Source organism: Amphiprion ocellaris, chromosome 20 (genome assembly GCF_022539595.1).
Source record: "Amphiprion ocellaris isolate individual 3 ecotype Okinawa chromosome 20, ASM2253959v1, whole genome shotgun sequence".
NCBI classification, from domain to species: domain Eukaryota; kingdom Metazoa; phylum Chordata; class Actinopteri; family Pomacentridae; genus Amphiprion; species Amphiprion ocellaris.
In genome coordinates this window covers 19,360,177-19,385,381 of record NC_072785.1, presented here as the reverse complement: position 1 = coordinate 19,385,381, position 25,205 = coordinate 19,360,177, and the positions used below count along the sequence as shown (strand labels likewise).

General features: G+C 40.5%; 2 protein-coding genes across 3 annotated transcripts in view; both read left to right on the top strand.

The window, feature by feature from the left end:
• The window catches only part of scaf8 (SR-related CTD-associated factor 8), a 30,905-nt gene extending 9,008 nt beyond the window's left edge, over positions 1–21,897 (top strand). For both annotated transcript variants that reach the window (XM_023271913.3, XM_035948883.2), the window contains 18 exons: positions 11,267–11,311; positions 12,297–12,458; positions 12,860–13,016; positions 13,158–13,285; positions 13,465–13,641; positions 13,730–13,809; positions 13,924–14,035; positions 14,751–14,882; positions 15,078–15,187; positions 15,832–16,025; positions 16,133–16,233; positions 16,559–16,672; positions 16,854–17,010; positions 17,329–17,459; positions 17,833–17,974; positions 18,053–18,100; positions 18,214–18,438; positions 18,587–21,897. In XM_023271913.3, the coding sequence (XP_023127681.2) occupies positions 11,267–11,311; positions 12,297–12,458; positions 12,860–13,016; positions 13,158–13,285; positions 13,465–13,641; positions 13,730–13,809; positions 13,924–14,035; positions 14,751–14,882; positions 15,078–15,187; positions 15,832–16,025; positions 16,133–16,233; positions 16,559–16,672; positions 16,854–17,010; positions 17,329–17,459; positions 17,833–17,974; positions 18,053–18,100; positions 18,214–18,438; positions 18,587–20,511 (4,140 nt within the window). In that variant the 3' untranslated portion in view covers positions 20,512–21,897. The remainder of the gene's footprint in view (positions 1–11,266; positions 11,312–12,296; positions 12,459–12,859; positions 13,017–13,157; positions 13,286–13,464; positions 13,642–13,729; positions 13,810–13,923; positions 14,036–14,750; positions 14,883–15,077; positions 15,188–15,831; positions 16,026–16,132; positions 16,234–16,558; positions 16,673–16,853; positions 17,011–17,328; positions 17,460–17,832; positions 17,975–18,052; positions 18,101–18,213; positions 18,439–18,586) is intronic.
• Positions 20,481–25,205, top strand: part of tiam2a (TIAM Rac1 associated GEF 2a) — a 109,144-nt gene continuing 104,419 nt past the window's right edge. Inside the window, exon 1 of the mRNA XM_055006153.1 lies at positions 20,481–20,525. The gene's annotated coding sequence lies outside the window, so the exon portion shown is untranslated. The remainder of the gene's footprint in view (positions 20,526–25,205) is intronic.

Here is a 25,205-nt window from a genome sequence, read left to right as displayed (position 1 = left end):
TTTTCTGAAAAACAGATCAACGTAAGAACAGAAATACATATATATTGTTACATTTTCCTCTCTCTTTTTAATTTCTTAACTTTTGCTTTTCACGTTTAAGTAAAAAATTAACCCTAAACTGTTTCTTTGACAGTATTTTTACTGTGCAGTATTAATAGCTTCAGTTGAGAAATGAAAGGTTTTTTTTTTTTTGTTTTTTTTGCTTCTACCACTGCTAATCCCAACATTCAGTTAGAAGAAGCTTAGTCTGACTCACTGGATGTACGGTGCATGCTGCTTTGTCCTGCTCTTCTGCTATCTGTGTGTTAACCTTTTAGAAACAACAACCACCACCGCCACTTTCGGGCAGTGACCTACCACACTGAAAATGTAAACATTTACAGAAGAGGTACATCGTACATTAAAGCAGCCCTGCTGGAGTATTTTCTTTTTTTTGGTAGATTATCCATTTATCCACAGTACTCCCCCTTCCCTTCCTACGTGCAAAAGAATTCCGTCCATCACTATTTTTAACACAGGAGACGCGTTCTTTGCTTAGTTCTGCCCACAATGACTTTAATTGGTTGAAAGAAGTACAAACCAGCAAGACTGTTTTTTTCCCTCTATAGCAGAATTATAGCGTGATGCAACCAAACCATTATGTTTTACAGAATGGGCACGGCAAGCAAGACTAGAGAAAAGGTGAAATAAAGCTCGTCTGAATTTTTCTCCTCTCCCAAATCAATGCTGCTCTTAAACTGAATTTCTGAATGACAGTTCAGATTTTGATCTTGCCATTTTATACTGAATTTATAAATGTACCCACATCTAAACAGTGAGCTGAGTAATGGTTACTTTTAATCCTTAACGCACGTTCATACAGTGTAGTTAACTCAGTCTGAGAGCTGTAGGTGGCTAAGATGCATAACATCCCTTGGTTCATTTGAGCTAAACTACCAACCAATTGAAAACTGGAAACAGCTGTACTTTTATCAATATTTTAATCTATGGAGGTAAATCCAAAATGTTTCCAGATGTTAGATGTCAGATGGTTTGTAGTCATAATTCTCTATTCAGCATGGCTAAATAATTTCCTGATTTTGCAATGACAACAGCCGTAATATAGCTTACTAACAGGTTAGTATGAATGTGCATTTGACACACACTCCTTATTATACAGTTTGTTGCACTTTTCTTAATTCAAGCAGCTAATTACGGTTGGAATATTGATGGTTGGTTTTATCTTGTGTTTTTTCCCCTACATTCTTAGTAGTTTAACTTAAAATTAAAAGTGACTGCCATATCATTTTAAGTCAAAGTTTTATCTTGGCACTGAGCTGTACTCTACTTCTAATTATAAGCAATTTGACAGACTCACACATGGGTGGCTAGTACAGTTTATTTTTACATCTTTTCTGACCATGTTAACCATGATCAGCAATGCTGTTTATTATGCAATACTGCAAATATACATTACGTGAACAGGAGCATCTACTGACAAGGTTGCTGTAAATTAGTCACTCAGATTTTTGCCACATTCCGCATCCATTATGTGACTATCCGCAAATGATGGATATTGACAGAGCAACGCATGAGTTTTTACCATAGAGGTACCACTTGCTGTCACATTTTCAGAATTACAGTATTCTGTTTAGTTTTGTGGATTGCTTGTCTACATTTGGCCTTTGTATGCCCACTTGGCATGGCTCACCAATTGCTTTTCAGATATACATTTCTATTCCTTTCTTTGAGTTTTGTCTTTGGTATGCTGTCTGTTGGGTTTGTCTTTCTTAACTGAACACAGAAGGAACTTTTTCATACCTATATCTATCAAAACACTTCTCTCAAAACAGTTTAATATGTAGTACTGCACAGAATCACATCTGTCTCCAGAATCTTTTAGAACCTAAAGTGACCTGTGACTGTGAGGTAGTATTAAGTGGTATGTGTTTATAAAACCTACACAAGCCACTTAACCCTGTGTTTGGGGTATTTGACTTTGCAGAGCTATAGAGGTGCATTAATTGTGCATGATCAAGTTTGCAAGATAGAAATGCAGTGACAATAGTTTTCATTGAGAGAGCAACCTTTGGCAGAATTCTCATAAAGATCCTTGTCATTACTTGAAGAATATGAATTGCTAGTTACAGCTGTATTATCAGTTAGTGACTGTCCTGATTCTGTTTGCTTTCCTCACAATGACTCTTATTGATACTTTGAATTTACAAGGTAGATGAGAATTTCTGTGTTACAGTTAGTCTCTATACCTGCTGCCTCATTGAGTACTTTACCCAATTTGTAAAATATGAAACTCTGTTAACATGTACTTGGTGGCACTTTTTAATCATTAGTTTGATAACATTGACAGCTAGAGTCACTCACTGACTTAAATACATTAAGTATGAGAATGAGAGCTAATCTAGATCAGTCATGTCTTTTTTAAATTTTCACTTCTAGGTGGTCAGAGTGACTTGGTCAGTGATTCCAAGATTAGCAACCATTCGCTTCATCCTTAGTTAGTGAAGCACAACGTGCCTGTCAAGCGCTCTACAGCGACGTTTGTTTAATTTGTCGTAAAAAACATCCCCAAGCTACTTAAAAGATGAGATAATACATTTTTAAAAAGTGTCCAGAGCCTTTGAGCTCACCTGAAGTTACAATAAGTATTATATTTACGAGATGCTTTCATTTCTAATTTTGTTTATATTTAAAATATATTTGATCACAGGTTTTAGAATAAGACCTCCCCTTGTGCTCATGTGCAGTACATCTGCTAACAACTTCTCCCTAGACTTGAAATGTAAAATTTATGACCGATATGTACAAGGAGTTGAAATTACCCTAAGTTCTTTGGTAAGAGGAAGTAAAACGTAGTACATATTTATTCCATGTTTCACCTTAGAATAAGTGTTGTATCTTCTGGATTGTTTCCACTTATGCTTGATTTGATCTCTTACTGGTAAAGGTTGATCTGATAGCCATCACAGTACCAGCAGGATCATTATGACATCAGCTTTCTGCAGTGATTGAGCATCAGCTCTATTGTCATATGCCATTTGATGACAAAATATTAAAACTCACTAACTCATATAGAGAGATATAGATAATTGCATGTTTCTTTTGATCCAAGAATAGAAGCAATAAGGTTGACAATTGTCTTGCTGGGACGACAACCGTTTTTTACTGCAGGAACATTCAGGCTAGTTTAGGATGCTCCAAACCTTTATGCATGTTCCAGCCTTAGGCTCCTGTAGAACATCTTTCAGGGCTGATTTTAGGAGAATATAAAATTAGCAACTCCAGATTACTTATGAGCAGCCCTTTAAAAAAAAAAAAAAATGTGCTCAACGATCATTGGTTCAACTCAGCAAGAGAGCACTGATTTGTTAAACTTGGAGAGGACAATAAGTGCCAATTTTGTGCCCTCGTGTGCATGTGGAGTAGCAGTCTTCTCTCTAACATCAACAACATAAGTTTCACTGTATAGGCTAACATAAGCCCTCCATTGTTTGGTTTTCTATACGCTCATAGAAATGGAGTTGGGTCCAGTAATTACCTGTTGTTGTTTTGGCCCTTGGCAAGTTAACGTGTTGATCAAAGTACCACAGTGGAAATAGAAAGGATGAAAGCATCAATTATGGGGCTGCTCCTATAAACGTTCATAGCGACTTTTGCCTGCCCCGAGCTCCTGCAGTGGAAGCCCATCTTTAGAATGAGCTAATACTAAACAAGTAAAGACAAAAACAAAGGAAAAGTAAGGCAACAAGTAAAAATAAGTAAATGAGCAGTTGATAATGCGATAAGTAGCTACAGGTTGACATATTTGTGCAATACAAATACAAATTTATCTTAAGTACAAAGTAAAACTGCACCCTATTAGGTGAGGATTTGTCCATAAAAGGAATTTCAACAACACAGGTGTTTTCACTTTTGAATAAATGAATTATGTCATTTCTATGTGAGCATGTGCAAATTGAGAACATCTTTCTGACATCCTCAGTTTGCTTCCAGTTACGGATATACCTTTTTCATGTCAGCATTTTAACCCTTTGATGCGCAACATGGGTCAGGAGCTACCCATTTTATCATTGGATTTGGGTCACTTTAGACCCATGTTGTGCATCAGAGAGTTAAGTTGTTACAGCACGAAAACCACAGGTGAAACAGATTGTTAAAAAGGGCTCACTTCTATCAGCTATCTGATTACGTCCTGCCACTGAGCCAGCATGCGCAATACTAGGGCCCTGAAATTAGCTCACCTGAATGGAATGCAGATCATTTGTTAATGTAGTCAGTTACTTAGGTTTTTCTGCTACGATAGGTCAAAATATCTGCTGGAATGAAAATAACCACAAAATAATAAAAACCTTCTAGCCTACTTTATTTGCTTTTTTGCTCTTCTGCTTGCTTGTAGGGTTTTTTTCTCTTTTGATAAATGATTCCCTATTATCTAACAACTTTTAACCTTCTCTACTTCACTTCCTTTTGTGATGATTCTCAAAACAATAGTTTGTACCAGCTTATTCATACAAATATTAGGAAGTAAGACCAACAGTACTGTAACCGACAAGACTCATTTGTCCATTATCTATAAGTCAATAAAGAAGCGGGGAAAAAGTCAAATTTCTTTTTTTGTTTTTACTATTGTCCAAAAATTTAAAAAATGGGAATCAACAGTTACATTGTTTTGCCAAGTGCATACAGGTGTTACCAGTGCTTAAAAAACTGGTAGCTCTACATGCTGTAGGTACAATACTAGTTACATTTTATATCTGGTTTTATGTTTTTCTCCTATCTGGTCTGTGTAAACACTGCCTGCAGTTCAGCCTAGGTTAACCGATAAGGCCCTTTTTTTGATTGTTGTTCACAGTCGAGTCAGTTGTACCTTTACTGTTCTGCCAAGGAGTGCTAAACCAAGCAGCTAAACCTATAACCTAGATATTTATTTTGAAAGTGGTTCATATTAGATGAAACCGATACAATTTTCATTCAAAAGTACTGGCAAAATACAGTTCAGTGCTTTGCCTGAATGCCTTTTGTATAGAAACAGACAGACTGGTGGAGCTGCTGCTACTACTGTGCTGCTCACGCTCTTTTCTAATCCTTTGTTGATTGTATTGTAGAATAAGGCAGAGGGAGGCAGGGTAACTGTTGCGGGCAGAGTTCTTTGTGTCTTTTGCACACTCACACAGGCTCTGCAGTATACTTGATCAGTTGCCCAGAGGCAGGTGCACACTGCAGCAAGTTATGTTCAAGCATGTGTGTGTGCCTGGCTTTTATTTTTTGTGTGAGAAACATATGTGCTCAGTAGGGTTGCTATGATGTAGAATCTCATGATTAAATTTAACTTCAATTCAGGGTGCTGATTCTTTCCAAAATAATTGATATTGCATGTTAGTTTTTCATTTCTTCTTCCTCTCTGTTTAAAATAACATTATTACTGGACATCACCAAGTTCTTTTTCTACCATTTGATTTGTAATAATTTTTAGTAAGAAAAATGTCACATTTCTAGACAGTATTTAGAGTATTAAATGAAATCACTTATTAGTCTTAGGTGCTGAAACAGGTTTGTTGAGCTGCCACTTGTATTTCAAATGTAGTTTTTGTATACTTTACACAATAACGTGATCTGTTTCATGTCTGTTTCCCAATCACTGAAGCAAAACAACATCATCATTATTCAAGTGTTTGATTTGCACTGCTCACATGCACACGTGTCCCTGAAGAAACAGATTACTTACATCACTGCTGTAACTCCAGATCAATATTTTTTAAGTGCTGGTGTTGTTTGAGAGACATTAGAAGAAGCACATATATCCATTTTAACCATTTTTCACACTGGAAAATTCAACATGTCCATTACTTAAATATCAAGCCCCAATTCAAGTGTATTTTTATCTGAGTACATGTCCTCTTTTAAACATCTGTTTTTACATCACGATGCAGTATTCAGTGTCACATTTTATTTCATACTGCAGACTTCTCAGCACGTCCAGTGTTGTCACCAGTCACCATCCCTGATCTGTCATTTACCTTGTCGATAAACATACTTAGACATAATAACTCCACTTATTTAGCTAAACAGTGGTGTCCAATTTACCTGTCTTGCAAGCAAATTATCTAAATTATATAACATTATAATATTGAGGAACCTTCATTGGCAGATATCTTGCCAATTTAGAGCAAGTTTATTGCAGTGTTGTTTTAATTCTAAGTTGCTCCTGTGAAAGAGACAAAATTTTAAAAAAAAAAATCTAAATCACAGACAGTCTTTCTGAAGGATCTTTTAGTGAAATAGAGCTTGCTAAAAGAGACTCTTCAATACAAACAAGGCATGGTTTCAGTCTTCATTTGTGTTGCCTGATTGAAGTTACTGGCCATTGTTTCCAAGGGAAGAGAGCTGCTGATACTTTTATTCCCAATCATGTCTTGACAGAAACAATTTTTTGCTGTTAAGTTGGAGTTAATACAAGTGTTACTGTACACACATTTGCTGTGGGATACATTTAGAAAATATATAAAATGCAGATCTTATTTGCCTCATTGCTTCAACTTCAAATTAAATATCCCCTTCTTCAACCACCTTTCTGTTGCCTTCCTTCAAAATCAGGCTTTACATCCATAAGTTTATCTCTAAATGTTCAAACTAAAGCGCCACATGCTTTTTGTGACTTATTTTTCTCACATCTCTAAACATTTCATCTCATGAATTGTTTTTGCTCTTTTGGTACCAGTAGATTCTCACATTGGGGCCTGGGCCAAAGAATTGGGTGTTTCAGTGTCAGAAGAACTGTGCGAGGAAATCCTGGCTTGTATTCAGACCAATTCTGTTAATTCCAGATATGGATTATTTTAGTTTAGATTCTTGCACAAACTGCATTCCTCCAAAACTAAACTTAGGATTTTTGAATTAGGTTTGTGAATCATGTGTGATAGGTGTGGTACTGCTTAAACATCACTATCACGTTTACATCGACACTGTCTAATACTGAATAAGAGACACTTTGAATAGATTTTCCAAAAAATACAGAACTAGCATTTAGTCAGACTACAATATGACATTATTTGGTCACCCTTACAGATGAAGGCTTTTCTCTCACATCAAAATTAGGCAACATTAGGCTTTGAAATTAAATTCTTCATCATCTCCATGTTTCAGGAGGTGGCTCAAAGTGGTGCGTTCCCTTACCAAGATGGAACAGATTTGCTGTACCAAAAGACATTTACAAAATTATTTCCAGAGGGTGTCAAAGCAATTTTTAGCCTTGCTTGAAGAGACCTAAATATATAACTAGAGCTTATAAGTGTTTCTGCTATGCTGCATCTTTTATCATCAGACTCTGCCTTATCCTGCCTACTGACGGATATTCTGGCAGTCTCCCACTCTTTTTTTTTCTGTTTTTGTCTTTTGTTTTGTACCCTTTATCCTCTGGGCAGAAAGAGCAGTTTCCTATTTTGACCAGTAGTTTTGGACTGTACATGGGAGTTCTGTATACGAATCCCCTGTCTTGCAGTTATGTTTAGTGGTACTAGGTAGTTTGTCAGTTACGTGTGTGTGTGTTTGATCGTGAAAAAAAATTGTTCATAAAAAAAAACTAGCAAAATATTACCCTTAAATTAGCTTTGTTTATTTTCATTAAAAGAATGCATTTCTAGAAAAACTGTACGTTAACCATTATTGTGTATCTTGATAAAACTTATTGTCAAGGTGTCAATAAATACAAATTATTGATACAGACTGAAAGTTTATTGTAGTCATGACAAAGTCTTTGAAAATAACGGTGGTTCTTGTGCAGGTTAACAAATGTAGTATGCATTCTCATTTAGTAAACATGCTAACAACCTGACAGTTGGAGTAGATGAAATCATATGACACAGCAAATAAATTGGCCTTTGACCTTGAGCAACACCTCACTTAAGTTTGTTTAATAATAAAAATTTTTTTTTTTTTTTTTAAATTTTGGGCCTTTATTATATAGGACAGTGGAGAGAGACAGGAAACGGGGGTAGAAGAGTGTGGGGATGACATGCAGTAAATGGTCATGGGCTGGATTCAAATCCATGACTGCTGCATCTAGGACTATAGCCCCTGTTTATGGGTAACCCGCTCAGCCAGCTGAGCTATCTGGGCACCCTTAGTTAATAAACTTGATAAATTATTATAATCCTTGACAGTACCTAGCCCCTTTGATAAAGAAACCGTAACACTGACCAGCTCATCTCCTGTGTTTGACTCCATCTACTGGCTGATTGAGAGAACTTGAGCTTTTAATTAAAAATGTTGACTTTACACACCAGTTGACATTAATTGTGTGAATCAGACATTTTTTATTTAGTTAAATACAAATAGTTCTTTTGTCCTCTTTGTTAAAGTCCTGCCACAAATAGTTTTATGAATATGATAATATGAATCTGTAATTTAAACTTGATAAAAGTGTGATTGTTACAGTTGTGATTAGCTATGTTTTTATTCGATAAACTCTCAGCAGAGACTTTCCTCTTGTCATGAATTTCAGTATTTTAGTACATCACCATAATATTTGTGGAGGTGCTGCAAAAGAAAGTTTTAGTCTATCGAACTTCTCAATCTTACCTAGCTGTGTTTGATTTGCTCAATGATTAACTTGGCACAGTGACTGCTGACAGCTTAATATATGTATATTTTTTTCTTTTCCAAGTTTAGTCAGAGTTAGATGTTGGATATATATTGAAATGTAAAATATTATCAGCAGAGTGCACAGACAGACAGTTGTAGTTGTGAATAGCATTCAGTGTTTTGGAAAGCATTATTTTTCAAACTGTGGCTCTGCTGACGATCACATGTAAATAGCTGTAGACTTACGGAGATTATGGACTAAATTGCACTGCACATCTTTTGCACTGACATTCTTGCACTGCACATCTCTGCACTTTTAAACTTTATTTTTATTTTTTCTGTTAAAAAATTTTTTCACCCTTGTATATATTGTAAATAAAGCTGCTGTAACAATGTAAATTTCCCCTGGAGTGGGGAGAAATAAAGAACTTTATCTTATCTATCTTATCTTAAATATGACTGGCTGATGTTGTCAGCTGCTGTCAGATCCTGTCAGTGTTGTACCTGTACCGACATTGAATACGCATCCGACATACATAGTCAGAATTGTGTCAGCATTAAATTAGGCATCACATTGCAGTTTCAGTGTAGGAATCACACTTAAATAAACTTCCCAAATTATTGAATTGCATTCATTTATATTATACTTGGTTGACAATTTGGAAAATCTAAATAGGTTTAGGTTATCTGTTAACAGTTTTTGTTTTTCACCCCAGGGCATGGCCCCAACAGCAGTTTGCTATATTTTTGAGTACATTGTAAACTATTTAAGATTGGGGTAGACAGTTGTTTGTGTGTTGTTTATAATTTTATTTTTTTTGCGTCAGTTGACAAATCCATGTACATTTTTGCATCATGTAGCATATTGTAATGCTAATGGTGTGAGAGAAACCTACTCCTCTGCACGACCTCTTGACTCTGTTTTCAGGCTCTAGAAAATATAGCCTATGACAGGAAACTTCAAACAGGAAGTAGAATGGTGGCTGACTGTGATCAATGGAGGACTCTTGATCAGAAGAGTGAGGTTCAAGTCGTGCTTGACACCTAAATTGAATGTGACCTTTGGCTTGACTATTTATACATGTTTGAAGCATGTGAATATTCCTCTGTCTGCCTGGTGGAAGGGGCCTTATGACAGAGAGGGGAAGGGTGGAGCTGCATTTAGAGGACTTTGAGATTAGATTTTAGTCATTGTTGTTTTGGATTTTGTTTTGTTTTCTTGCCTTTTCCAGACTAACCTCCTTAAGTGTTGCCATGTTTAGTGTTTACATCATGCAAGTCCAGAAAGTCTATACAGTCTAACTTCTTTGATGTACTCTCTCATAGAATTAAGGTTTCCAGATTATACACAAAATAATAGTCATGATTATTTTGATCAATATTGACGTCACAGTTCTGTAACGGAATTACTCATTACTTTTAGGGACAAAATAGTTTTATTTAGGTTAAACAGCACTGCTTTCACATTCCAAGTTGCATTACATTCCTGTTAATGAACAAATATGCATCAAAAAAATTTTAAACAGGTTCTTCTTCACCTGAATTCAGTGTATCTCCTAGAGGGAAAATATGCATAAAATAGTACACAAAATCAAATAAGGACACCCTGAACATGTGCTCGTCTATGGAAACTACAATTTACTGATTTTCCTTAAACAACTTACGGTAGATGCTAACTAGGCAGCTGAGCACAGACAAACCTCTTGTTGACCTACTTAGTTACTGCATGCAGCAATTTAGATAGTTGTATGAGCAAAAATTCCTTTGGCACGAGTGATATAGTGTGTTCCAATGTCAGACTTATCCAAGTCGGACCCAAGTGATTTTATCTAAACAGATGTTCTGTAAGTGTCAAGTTTCCTATGAGCAAAGGACGCATGTTCAACATCAGTATCACAGGTAGTCATGTTCATTTGATTGTAGGATGTCAAAATTGTGATGATGATTGATTTTCACTTGAACAACAGTGCAACCCTAAGTGGAACCCCCCGTTAACATTTGTAGTACATAAGCAAGTTTACACAAATGTGGTGTTAACTAGTATATCTACAGCCTAACTGTTCTAATGACTGTACTTGACCAAAGAGTGCATGGGATGGATCTGCCAGTAAATAACATAATACAAATGTTTGACTCTCTGGTCTTGTGTTAATGTACACAAACCCCTGTCTAAGTACAATGGAATATGACTACCGTACGTGTGTTTTAGCATATATGAGGGATGCCATCTTTTTGGATCCTATTTTGTTTTATTTATTGCTTGGCTTGATGATTGTTAGCATGTTTGTGCTACACATTTGCAAAAATCTGAAGTTTATTTTTAGCGCTAATAACTTTGCTTTTGCTTGGCTCTCTAAGAGAACATAGAAAAGCTTGGACGATGTAATTATTACTGATTTTTTTCTACATTTCATGGAGTTGAAAATCTGCCATTAGGTGAATTTGTGGTTATCACTGGTCCCTCAGTCTTCATTATCAGTAATGGATCAGTGGTGGTGGTGGTGGCTTAATGTGGGAGATTGAAGAGATGTTCCAACCAAAGAACTTCAAGATGCACATGTTCTATTCCGTTTTCTGACATGTCACTCTACTAAGCGTTCTGTCTACACTTTCCTTTTCTGTAAGCAAGTTCTACTATCTTGTGCTGTTCAAGCCACTCAAAATGTTTTTTTGTTTGCTTTCCTTTCAGTTCTACAAACACGTTGTTCAGAGTGTGGAGAAGTTCATACAGAAGGTGAGTTATATTTTGAATAGATCAGTCACAAACATTGAAATGCAGGAAAATTTTGGGAGGTGAAGTGTAAAGAATGTGCAGAATTTTAGAGCGCTTTCACTTACATATGATAATAAAGGAAGTTCAGGTTGAATTCTCGTCTTAAACCTAAACCAGTCTCAAAGGATGTGTAGATAAAGCCAGGACCACTGTCCTGTTAAAGGTTCATACTTCCTTTCAAAACAGTGTCAGTGATTTTTTTATTTTGTTAACAATTGCATGTTTATTTTTCACCTTCTTTAAATTGTAACACTTTAAATAGGTACATATGTGGCTTAAGAACACATAAAAGGCTCTAGACAGTAATTTATACGTAGATTGTTTTACTGTTATATTATTGTAAAGGCCGATTCAAGTTTTCCATGTTAATGTGTGCAGAGCAGTGTGGACTTAGAAAGCAGACGCACATGTGATTGTGTTCATACTACCATAGGTCTGCACCAGACTGCACAGACAGTCGCTTTGTCCCTCATACCGAACATAGTTCAGGACCACTTTATACAGGCTATTGCAGCACTTACAGATTCTTCTGTACCACTGGTCAGTGATTATTCCTGACAGTGTGTGGACAAATTACTGGATTTCTGGAGAATTTAGAACATCCTTCTGTGTTTCTGCTCTGTTGATGGAAAGCACGAACAAATTAAACCACCTCCAAAGCCCGGCAGCAACTACTTCAGTTAGAACTCTTTTATTGATGAATTATAAAGATGAGGATGACAGAGAATCTCCCTGCACATTCTCCCTTCTAAACAAGCCTTTGTTTTGAGCACCATTTGTTTTTCTTGTGCACATGACAGTCTGTGCAGTGACACCTTTTGGGTGGCAACCAGACACCCACAAAGGACCCTTGCAGACTTCATCATGCATACCCTTCTGGATTCTGGACACGCAGATGTAGAAAGCATGAATCGATGTTAACACCAGCTGTCTGTTTCTTACACAGTGCAAGCCAGAATACAAGGTCCCAGGGCTCTATGTCATCGACTCAATTGTCAGACAGTCACGACACCAGTTTGGCACAGAGAAGGACGTTTTTGCACCACGCTTCAGCAAGAACATTATTGCAACGTTCCAGAACCTCTATCGTTGCCCTTCAGATGATAAGGTCAGTTTTTAATAGGTGTCACTGAATTTTTGTTGCTGTGCTTGGTCAAGGTTTCTTGGGAATTGATATTTGACATTATGATATATGGGATATAGGAATATGTGTTGTGAGGAAGAGACCAGGGATTGGTAAAGGGCATCCAATGTAATGTTTTGAGCACCTCAAGCAACTGAATTAACACTCACATAATCTGTGTTTTGCTTCCACATCATCAGGAACAAACACTTAATTCAAAAAAGTAGATTCCTTTCTTTTCAAATACATAAATATTTTTTTGTTCTTGAGTCCTGCTGCTTTCATTTACCATAGAAGCCCTTTCTTAGCCTGCACCTCTCCCAAAGCACAGTGTCCTCACATTTCATTGTTGTCAGTTGCTTTTATCATCTTTATTGTGTTTCCAGAGTAAGATAGTGCGAGTCTTGAATCTGTGGCAAAAGAATGCGGTCTTCAAGAGTGACATCATTCAGCCTCTGCTAGACATGGCAGCAGGGATTCCTCCTCCCAGTGTTACTCCTGTCATGCCCAGCAGTGCTGCCCCGGTCAATAACACTACACCCGGTCAGTAAGACTATACATACGAAGAGTGAAACACACACAGTCATACACTCTGCTGATATGTTTAAATAAAATGCTCTACTCCACTGTGGAATATAGTTGTCCTGTGGTTCATGTTTCAACTGTCTGTCGTGGTTCATTCAGGTACCCCAGCTACACCGGCCACCCCAGCCAACATAGTCCAGGGTTTGCCTGACTGGGCTTCCCAGATCACCAACACAGACACTGTGGCTGCCGTGGCACAAATCTTACAAAGCCCCCAGGGACAACAGGTCGGTGAATATGTTTACACAATGTCTCAGTTATCAAAACTATTCAAGTCAAGATATGTCCTAATAAGTAAATCATTTCACAGTATTGTTGTATGTGTTCAGTAAGACGCTACATGCTTTGGAGTTCTGCAGTTTGTGTAGCAAATGTGTCAGATACTCTGTACTGTAACCTGTTACAGCTGCAGCAGCTGGTGCAGAGTCTGCAGATGCAGCAGCAGAAGCCCCAGCCGTCTCTGCTGCAGGCCTTGGACGCCGGCCTAGTGGTGCAGTTACAAGCCCTGACAGCTCAACTCACTGCAGCTGCCACTGCCAATAGCCTCAACCCCTTGGAGCAGAGGGTCTCCTCTTTTAATAAGGTAATGCTGCTGTCAGAAGCCATCAGTTTCGTAAGTCTTGTTTCATCTGAACTATTTTAATGTGATCATATTGTGTCTGTTTTTACAGAAACTTTTGGGTCCTTTTGACTTTGGGAACGATTCTGAACGCAGTGAGGAATCTAAAAAAGACACTTCGTCGTCTCAGCTGTGAGTTCAGTGTGTTTAATTGTTTTGATCTCCACACCAAAACTAACTTAATCGTGATCAGTGTCAACCACATCCCGAGTGCTTTTATCTAATCAAACGTCTGACCACTTGTAGACCCATGGTGTCCGAGCCCATTAACAGCTCCCTCTTCCATCAACTGGCTGAGCAGCTTCAACAGCAAAACCTGGAGCAGTTTCAGAAGCAGCTGCTAGAGCACCAGCAGAAGGTACATCACACACATACATGCAAAAAGCACTGCTCTTGCTTGACTTGGTTAACATTACTCAGGATTTATGATTTGCATGTTTAACACAGTTTGTTTATTTATTGTTTTTCTTGTTTGTTATTAGTGGTCCAAATTAATTTTGGTTTCCTACCCAAGTTGCACAATTACGTACTTTGTAGTTACTTCTTTTCTCACATTGTTGAAAATAAAGAATTGCATGTATTTATAGTTGGGTTTACACTATTGATGTTAGAAGCACTCTAAATGCCTGTAGTACTAGTTTGGAAAGACTATGGCCTGAATGACTTTAGATGAGAACATTGAGAGTATGTAGCTTTGTGAAATTTCAGCAGCCTGAATTAGACAAATCAAGTGGGTATAGTCCAAAGTTAACGGTCACTTGATTTGTCTGAGACTACAAACTTCTCATATTACCTTTAGATAAACTTTCTAATGTATTTTTACACAACATGAGAACTTGAGAGAGGAGGAGGAAAGATTTTTTTTTTTTAATGATTTGTTTCATTGTCAATATGGGCACCTGGCTGGCCTTTTAAGACATACTTGAACATTAGTTAAGCCTTTCCTATTAAACTGCCAAGCTCCACAAAAAATAAACTTATGGAAACGGAGATGTGCTCTCATCAGTTATTAGTCTTTCAGATGCTTTACATGAAAGGCATCTAAAAATACACTGCTCTTGTTCTTCTTCCAGGCAATGAGCATAGAAGGACAGGACTCAATCTTTGGACAAGAGAACTCTGTGGCGGGTGCTCAGAGCAGCAGCCAGTCACAGCTTCCTGAGCCAGAGAACAAGTTGGATGATTCCATAGACAACCAACAGCAGGTATTTCTGGCCAGCAGGCCGTTATCAAAATAGTACCAGCCTAGTATTTATGTTTTAGTTGCATGTACTCCTTGAAAACAAATATCTCTTAACACAGAGACACTTAGACCTAGAGCGAAGTAACTATTTAACTGTAAGTCTAGGTCAGAAATTGCTACAGTTCCATTACCTTAAAATCAACTATGTCTTTCCAAGGATATGGATCTTGACGAGGGCCCAGATGGAATGGAGGAGGAGATCTTTGAGGGAGAGGAGAAGAAGACCTTAAGCACACGGTCCAGAACACGCTCAAGGTCTCGCTCCCGGTCAGTCCTACTTTATTACTGAAATCTCATTTTGTGGGAATTTTTCTAAATGTGACTGGAATATAGTATACTGTAGTATATCCAGTAGAAATGGTAAGCACATTACAGAAGTGATTACTGTTTTTCTGAAGGTCAGATGATGGGTAAGAATTGTATGGAACAATTTTGACTGGAGGATGTTCTTCTATATATATATGATAATAAAATGTACAGGGAGTTCCAGTCCCTAACAATGTCTCTCTATCCATCTTACTAGATGTAGAACTGTTTAAGGTTTCTTATTTTAAAAAAACTCACAGTAATGTCTATGTTTCCTGAAAGGCCTCAAGAAATACTTAAATACAAATAAGGCATCATAAACTGCTTTTATTAAACACATTAATGTTGAAATTGTGACTATCATATTTAGATTCTGCTAACTTCAGTGTGTTGTGAACAAATTTTAAAATAGAGGAGGCAGTCAAAGATGCCATAATTTTGCCAATACAGTTTGAGGTTGCACCAGTATTTTAAATTCAATACACTTCTGAACCATGAAAAATAGTTTCAGTGCTCAAAAGCAGCTGCCATTTGGCTTCACAGCAAACATAACACAAAATAGTCTGGAAAGAATCAGCAAATGGTTCTGTAATGTATTTCTGTAGGTCTCCCAAGAGGAGAAGGTCCAGGTCCCGCTCAGGCTCACGGAAACGTAAGCACCGCAAGCGGTCTCGTTCACGCTCCAGAGATCGTAAGAGGAAGTCGTCACGGTCATACTCAAGTGAAAGACGGGCCAGAGAACGAGAAAAGGAGCGGCAGAAGAAAGGACTGCCTCCCATACGATCCAAGACTCTTAGTGGTAAGTGAAAGTCATTTTTAAATATTTTAATAGTTTTTTCTTGGCAGTGTTTTTTCCTTCTGATTAACAGACTTCTTTTTTTCCTTGTGTTCCTTCTCCCTACTTAGTGTGCAGCACAACTCTGTGGGTGGGCCAGGTGGATAAGAAAGCTACTCAGCAAGACCTCACCAATCTGTTTGAAGAGTTTGGCCAGATTGAGTCAATCAATGTAAGCAGACCTCTCCCTATTAACCCTCTAATTTAGTTGCTGTATGTCAGCCAGTTTTTGATCTCCAAAATCTTAAGAAGAAATCTGATGATTAAGCCTCGGTCTGTCCATAGACCATAGTGGTGACCTTAAGGTGGTAACTACTATCATTTTCCATTTCTCTGTTCTGCACGTTCTCTTTGATTTTCTTTCTCTATTACAGTTTTTACTAATAGTCACACAGATCTATTGGTATTCTCCAGTACAGTCATAAGTTGTTGTTTAACCTTCCCCTGTCCTGTATAATGTAATCTGGGTGTGTGTGTGTGTGTGTGTCTTTGTGCAGATGATCCCTCCCAGAGGCTGTGCCTACATCTGTATGGTTCACAGACAGGATGCATACCGTGCCCGTCAGAAGCTCAGCACGGGCTCTTTCAAGATTGGCTCCAAGATCATTAAGGTCTTCAATACCTTTAGAATTTAATTTGTTGTACTTTCCATCTTGTTGTTTGTTCTTTTAATGTAATGTTCCATTGACCTCTTCTGGTGGAAGTTTAGCTTTCCAGGCACATGCTTGTATACTTCTAGAAATTATGTTGAAAAATGCTGTTCCTTGACCTTTGTGTGTCTGTCTGATCCAGATCGCATGGGCTCTGAACAAAGGTGTGAAGCAGGAGTACAAGCAGTTTTGGGATGTGGACCTGGGTGTCACCTACATACCTTGGGAGAAGGTCAAGGTAGATGACCTGGATGGCTTTGCCGAAGGGGGAATCATTGACCAGGAGACCGTCAATGATGGTGAAAAACACTTTTTTCTTTGGCATATACATTAGGTCTGTTTGTTCAGTAGCAGTGCTTGTTTGAATCTAAGTAGGACACACAAGTTTGTACACACAGAGTGAAAGCATATTGCAGATATCCAAACACTGCTTGGCATGCCATCATCGAAGTGGATTTGCTTTCTGCTCCATTCCCTCTGTTGTTTGTTTTTATAATGGCTACTCCCTAAATCCTTAAAGAAATGCAAATGGGAAACTCAGTGAAGATGAACTAAACTTCTAAATCCGAATACTTGGACAATTGTTGTTAACATTGCATGTTGTTGTCTGTCTGCAGAGTGGGAAGCAGCCAAGAATTCTGAATCGGCCAAGGAAATCATAAGTCAGCCAGTAAGCGCTGAGACAACATTGGCATCTAATACCCAAACTGAGACCTACAACCAGCAGGTTACCATGATGCCTGTACAGGTACAGAACAGTTACACTCTATAGATGGACTGTAAACATGACAGTGCTGGGACTCACTGATGTGATGTTTGCCAATTTTCACTGTAAAAAAAGTTTGTTAAAGGAGCAGAATGTTTTTTAGCAGATTTTAGCACAGATTGTTTGTCCTCACTCATCCTGTGTTTTTCCCCCGTTTGTTTTGATGACAGTGGTAACAGTCCGTCTTTCCATGCATTAAGTAGAGTCATCTAGATCTGTTGAACTTTCTTTCAGAGACATACAACATTGAATATGGGCTTGAGCAGCCCCTCAGACATGTTCAACACTTTGTATAAGTATAGAAATTTAACCTGACGCTATCAAATTAATAATCTCTTGTATGCATCACATTCAGATACCAGTGGCTCAGGCAGTTCCCAGCGCAGTTGGTTTGGTGCCTCCTAACTTCCCTGTTACTATGGGCATACCCCCACCAGGCTTCGGGCCGCCACCACCTTTCATAAGGGCTGGCTTCAATACCTCACAGCCTCCACCAGGTAAATGACACAAACGATCATGTTAAAATCAGACCCACAGAAATTCACAAGCTAACACAAAATTTTTGTCTTGTGCAGGTTTTTTGCATGCTGCACAGACAGCAGGCATGGCTGCAGCAACTACTTGTAAGTATTTATAACAGGCTACCACTACGAGTAACACCTGCTTGTAAGTTTGAAAATTGAATGTCCTTTTAGACCTTAAGATTAAATTAGTTGTTTCTCTTGCTCACCTACAGCGCTAGTGCAGCCTTCAGTGCCCTCCAGCCAAGATGCTGTCAAGGAATCTCCATTTAGTGCTATGATTCCTCCAACCAGTGCTATCCCTGGTAGCTTCATGCCCTCAGCCATCCCTGGAGCCGGTGTGTTCAACCCAGTTGGAGTCCAAACTCAGCAAGCAGCCAATGAGAAAGCTCCACAGTCTGCCGAGGGTATGGATGCTGCTGCAGAACTTACGCTGCAAGGTGAGACAGTGCTGACATGTTCCCATATCAAGGTCAATCCTTCATCCTATTTCCTTTAAGGATTGTTTTTCTTAAGGATTATTAGGTTTATTTGTGTTTGGCAAAGAAAATTTTTAACATCTATGTCTATTGCTGTGTTTTTCCATAGGCATGCAGAATGCTGTCCGCAGTGGGATGGGTCTGTTAGGCATGCACCCTTCAGCTTCTCTCACCCACCAGCTCCATCAGTCTGGTCTGAGTGGGCAGAGAATGCCTGGCCTGCTGCCTCTGGATGTGCGACCTAACATCCTCCAACCTGGTGCTGCTGCTCGCTTCCCACTGCTCATGCAGCAGGGCCCCGCCCAGCAAGCTGCTGGCCTCCTAGAGAGTACCCTCCAGGCTCAAGCCCGTGCCAGGGGTCCCTTCCCTCAGCTAGACCCCTTCAACAGGGTGCCCAACCTGACCAATGAAAATTTATCCAAAGCAGAAGACGAGTCTTCCTCTGGGGCTGATGAGGGTAAAGACCAGGACTACCGCTTCCCTCCAATGGAAAAACAGAGCACAGGCCTGCTGCGGACCCCTCCACCAGAGCATAAGGAGTCCCTTGGAAGTGGGGGAGGAGCAGTTGGAGGAGGAGGCAGGCCTCCCTTGCTCCAGACCCCAGGGACCCAGCCAGCCAGATCCAGCCTAGTAGGACGTCTGCAGGCTCTTGCAGGCTTCACTCCTGATAACCGCTGGAACCAGGGAAGAGGGGACTTTGATGAACGAGATAGTATGCGAGGAGGCCCACAGGCCCCAGGTGGTCCAAAAGGCTTCCAGGACGAGCGCCCCACAACAGGGCCGAACTTCCCCAACCGTTTTGACAACCGTCCCGGCACAGCAGGGGGAGCAGCTGGTGTTTCTGCAAATGCTGGAGCAGTTGGGGGGCCACAAGTCTGGAACCGTAGTGGTGGTACCACAGCTCCTTTTGGCAATGAACTGCATCAAGACCTAGATGACCGAAGACGCCCATGGGACAGGCAGAGAGACAGAGATGAAAGAGATTTTGACTTCAGGAGGGAGATGAATGGTAACCGCCATAGCCGTGAGAGAGAACGGGAGAGGGAGCGTGAGAGAGACAGGGAGCGAGGCCGAGACCGCACCAGAGAGCATGAACGCGACAGAGACCATGAAAAAGACAGGGAACGTGAGAGGGACCGTGAACGTGGAGGCTGGACACCACTTCTCCCTCTGCCTACACCTCTGCTTCCAACTCCACCTCTTAATCCCAACCTCACACTGAACCAAGGCAAACTGCTGGCCCCACTCAAATTAAACCCTCAAATTCAGTCACGATTCCAGTCCCCACTTTTGCCTCAGGCTCAGCCCAAGCCCTCCCTCCTGGGTCAGCCGATGCCTCAGGTTCAGATTAAGTCTCCTCCTGCTTCGCAGAACCAGGCAGCTGTGCCTGAGCCCCAATCAGAAACCCCAGCTCCATCTGAGACACCCCTTGTACAGTCACCACCCTCAACCCATTCTCCTGTCGCATCATCTGACAACAAAGGTCAGAGCCCATCGACTGAAGCTCTCGCTCAGTCTGAGTCTTCATCGCAGTCAGCAACACCTCCACACACAGAATCACCATCCCAGCCCACGGCCCAGTCCCCCTCCAAGACCACTGCTTCTCCAGACACTGAGACCCCAAGCCATGTCTCACCACTGGCTGATGCCTCATCCCAGGACTCACCTGTGGCCTTCACACGAGCTGCCAGCCCCCCTGAAGATACAACTCAGTCTCTGGAGGAGCAGGAAAGCCCACAGAAGGATGAGGAGCAGTCGCAAGATAGAGCCTCCTCGCCCCAGCCACAGTGGGTCAATGGACCTGGGATGGACAATATCACTGTGGCTGAGCCCACACCCGAGGCCTCTCCTGAGCCCTCTCCAGAGCCCACTCCAGACCCTTCCTATGATTCTTTGCTCCCTGAAAGTGAAAAGGAGCCACAGCAGGAGCAAGTTTCGTCTCCTAAGGACGTAGACAATGAACAGAGTGAGCCCATGGAGGAAGCTACGAGTCAGCCAGTGGTAGACACTGTCACAGACACTGAGGGGACATAATCATCACTCAGTAGGTAAAAGATCATTTTGTAAAGTTGTCTCTTCTTCTCTGTACTCATGTCAGCAACCTACCACCACAACACGGGACATGACGAATACTGACTCACACCAGTTATTGTCTGATAACCAGTAACAAATGATTATATCTCACAAATACCAGTGTACTTAAATAGAAGGCTCGTTAGCGAGTTTATGAATAGAAATTTTCTTTGTATTTTATTTCCTTTTACCTTTTTTTAAGTTGTAATGCCCCACCTCCCGTTTTAATTAATATAAGCTTGGGACATTTTATTGAATTGCCTGCCAAAATGTTTCAATTGTATATGGAGGAAATTAGCTTTGACCTTCCTATGGAAGGGAGCAAGAAATCCTGGCTATTCAACAATGGATTAAATGCGATACATGTGATACTTGAAAACGGCAGCTGCTGACCCAATTTCTGTCTCCTCTTCTTTTACAATGCTGCTGCAAAGTTTTCAGTGAATGCTTTTATGGTGTCCTACAGTGCTCTCCGCCTACATACAGTGAGACCCGTGCTTTACCAGCTGCTTTAAATTGGAAAAAATAAACATTAAAATTGAATACATGAAAATGTTGTATTCCCAAAATAAATGTCTGTAATTTGTTTCTAATTATTCAGTGAACGCGAACATAAAATTATACGCCAGGGGGGGAAAAAAAGGAAATGAGCAGAGGGATGTTCTTATGTAGGGTGCATATTGTTTTAGTTTGAAATAAACATGCTTTGTCTGTTTAAAAACACATGCTTTAGGACTGTTTTCTGACCCAGGACCAGTGGAAAATAAGACTGCTTTACAGACTCGTACACACTGTGTGCTGTCACTTCAGTCGATTTGATGTTCTCGTAACTCAAGTTGCTGCTATACCATCCATCCACAGAGCACTTTGTTGGATGCAACCGTGGGACTTGTAGTTTTTAGCTTCTGATGACTTCAGCCTGTATGTTTCCCTAAGCTTTTGCTGGGTGACTGTTGAGGATGGGATTGTGCCTTTTTTTGAATGGATTTGTCGCTCATGATGCTATCCAACACTACTGTGTGATGTACACCAGACTGTGCAGGCCGCTCTGTTTCAGAGCGCTCTCTGAAAAGAATGCTACCTGCACAGAATTGACTGACCTACCGTTTGAATGGTTGCTGTGCAGTTTGTACAGCGCTCACGTAGAGGAGACTAATACGTACTCCATCGTTCTGTGCATGCAGGCCTGTAGCCATGTTTTAACCTCCCTGTCTCTCTTGTTCATTTCATACTTGTAGTGGTTTTCTGTTGAGACATACTTCTAGAAATCCATAGTCTGCTGTTCTCTCAGACCAAATGTCTTCTACAGGAGTTGTGATGTTGAATAAAAGTTGAAGGTGCATCAGATTTTTACCCCTGTTATTGTCATGAATTGTAATTTAGGCTGATCAGACATATTTCACACGCAACACTCCAGCTTGAAAGCTTGAGCTAACTTAAATAGTGTGACCAGACATGTTAGGGGTTTAAACCAATGAATGTGTAGAGGTTATGGGGTATATCCATATTTAGTATAAAAGTTTATTTATTGAGATACGTCACACACCCTTTAGTCCTAAGCTTCTAAGAAGAAAACCAAATCAAGGCTGTAGACACTTTTTAGCGAGTTTGCAAATTTTGAAACCAGTGTAGCAGCCCGCAATACAGAAATGTATAACCTTTTGAGAAAAACTCCCGTGAGTCCTGACATGTTGGATAAAGGTCAATTCCACAGTCATAACACTGCAATCGATCGTATTTCACACCTCACAATAAAGGTGTAGATTATTACCAAATACCCTTTTATTAAAGCAGTCATATTATTTGCGGAATCCTCAAGCCATCTGGCGCTTTACCTCTACAGAACGAAGGGGAGGGAAGGACATATACAAATGAGGGTGATGTGGAGGAGGTAGCAGAAGATGTTTCCTACGTTACCCCCCCCCCACCCCCCACCCCCACCTCCACCCTGCACTGCCAGGGACCCGGCTGCTACAGCTGGAGGAAGTGCTTACTCAGCACCAACTCCTCTCCGTGCTCGTTTATAGCTCGGCTAGTGTCAGAAAACACAAGCTAGAGGATTTATTTCATCAATCGCCTCCATCATGGCGTCTACCGATGCTATTTCAGCGTTTTTTATTTTTATAACGACGCAACAAAGGGAGAGGAGCAGTCCAATGTGCTGCATTATGTCCTCCACCTCCAATTACATCTGAGCTTAACCCATTAATCCATCCAACATAAAAACACAGAAAAAATACATTTTTCATAGTTTGGCTCTGGATTAAGCATCTGGAGACCTGGCTGGGCGTAACGCCGAGATGAGAATATCCAGTTGTGTGTCTTCTAGTATGACTCAGTCCATAAATTTTCTAGCTCCCACCTGGCTCCCAAAGGCCCGGGCAGGCAGCCAGCCTCCTCCATCCTCCTGCTGACCTCCTCACTGAAAGATCTGACAGGCTGAGACTTTGAATCAACCACTATCTGCCCTCAAACAGACACGCATGTACACCGCAGTTGGCTAGAGCTCCCATGGACAACAATAAAAATAAATCCTCACTCTGCAGAGGTCCAGCATCCTCCTGCTCCTTACTCTGCTCCAGAGTAAAGGCCACATTGCAAATTAAGGCTGTTTTCATTAGGGAAAATGATGAAAATGGATTATCTATGTTCACATCTAGCTTTCAAATAGGACCCAAGCACGGATTAAGATATGATTTACCTCAAAGTCTGTGCAGCCACAGACCTGTGTGTTGTCTCACGCTAATGAGTGTTTACTGTGCCAAGACATTTACATAGCATAGCCAGTTTATACTCCATTTAAATGCTAGCCAGGCCCATGGGAAGGGAGCAAAGCAGGTCTGACCTTTAGTTGAGGATTACCCCAGCATGGGCAACTCACCAGAGCACCAAAACCGTAATGGCATGGAATAATGATACAGCGTTAGTTCATGCCCCAGTGGTAGTGCTAATGTGTGGCTCTGACTGTAGGTCAGATATAGAGAAGCTCCCTGCTGTGAGGAAGTCAATTAGACAAAGTGTTGAATGTGAGCTTGTAAATGGGTTTTACTATGACTTGGGAGAATCATAAACTTTCCTAGTCTTCTACTGGCTGATCTTCAGGCCTTGATTTATTCTACTAAGCAGCGTTTCTCAGTAGTTATTAATATTAAAGACTCGAGGTACATTTCCACGTTCCTCCTGCTGGCTCGGTCGCTGTGGCGTCAGTACCATGTCTGACCATTTGAGGTCAGTGTGGTACTGCAGCACCCATCAGTATGACAGACCGTGTGCTCAGTGCAGACTGGGTTCTTGGAGTGCGACAGCTCAAAATCTGCAGTGCTCACCTCTCTTACCTTCTGTTCTTCACTCTCTCACCACTGCCACAGAAAAACATATCCATACCTGAAACCCTCTGCTGTGAAAACAACAACAAGCCTAAGGATAAGGGCATAGAAAATCACAGATCTCTGCAAAGATCTTCATGGTGCCACCTCACTGAAATTAATTCATCAGATACCTCTTTCCATACCTTTTCGGGATCAATACAGGAGTGCTGTGATAAATGGAATGAGGTTCTTTTAGTGGGAGACTTGGCTCCTTTCTGCAGCTTCTCAGCTGCGGCATTCTTAATTGATTAAAGCTATCGATTAGGCCTCCCAAAGCCTCCAGACTAAAATCAGCCCCCTATTTGCCGTGGCCAGATACCCCGATATCATATTCTCAGTGGATGTCTATGCCAAATGGAGAAAGAGAGAGTGTCTGCGTTGCCAATCGTGCAAATTCACGAGCACCGCAGATCGCGTTAGAGCAAAAAAAAAAAGAAAAAAACAGCCATCCATCTTCCGTCCACCTAGTTATGCAGGAGAGGAATCCCATATCTCGGCTCACACTCGGCAGCCACAGTAATTACTCACCACTGTGGGAGTGTGCGTAACTTTTCCTCTGCTTTCAAGAAGCCACTGCCTGCCTGGCTCCCTGTTATCAGGGCCAGCAGACTCTCCTAGACTGGGAGGTGTCCAAAGTTCCCCTCACCCAGGATCTTAGCCTCGCCACAAGTTCAGCGCTGCTGCAGGCCGCACCCTGCTGCAAATTGGAGGAGCAAGGTCACATAGTTGTCCCATCGCACCACAGGGAAGTGTGAGTGCACCGAGTTAGAGCAGCAGCCCTGGACCTGGTTATTGGTCAGGATTCGGTGGCTTGCTCAGGGGCACCTCAGCAGCGCATGCACTCGCCACTGTACGGGCTTAAACAGAGACCTTCAGGATGTCACTTCAGCTCCATAGTGAATTTTAATGTGTACAGCCGGAGGGAGTTATTCTTTTTTTTACTTTTTAAAGCAAAAAAAGGGGAAATATGACCTCTTTAATTCCAAAAATATGATGCCAAGCCATTATGAGACACAAAACACAGGCTCAGGTGGCTGACATTCGGTAATTTCCAAATGCATTGAATAATCATGAGTTCTTGCTCTGTGTTTACTTGGATGCGTTAAATGTTGACAGCTCTTGTTTTGGCAGTCTAGGACTGTTTTGCTGTTTTCTTGCTATCAAATTATTTCTGTAGCCATAGTTAAAGTCATTCTGTGGTGAAAATCAAACTTTTGTTTTTTGGTTTTTGTTTTATTATCTATTATCTATTATTTTGTTATAGTATTTCCACTCAGAAACTGCAGC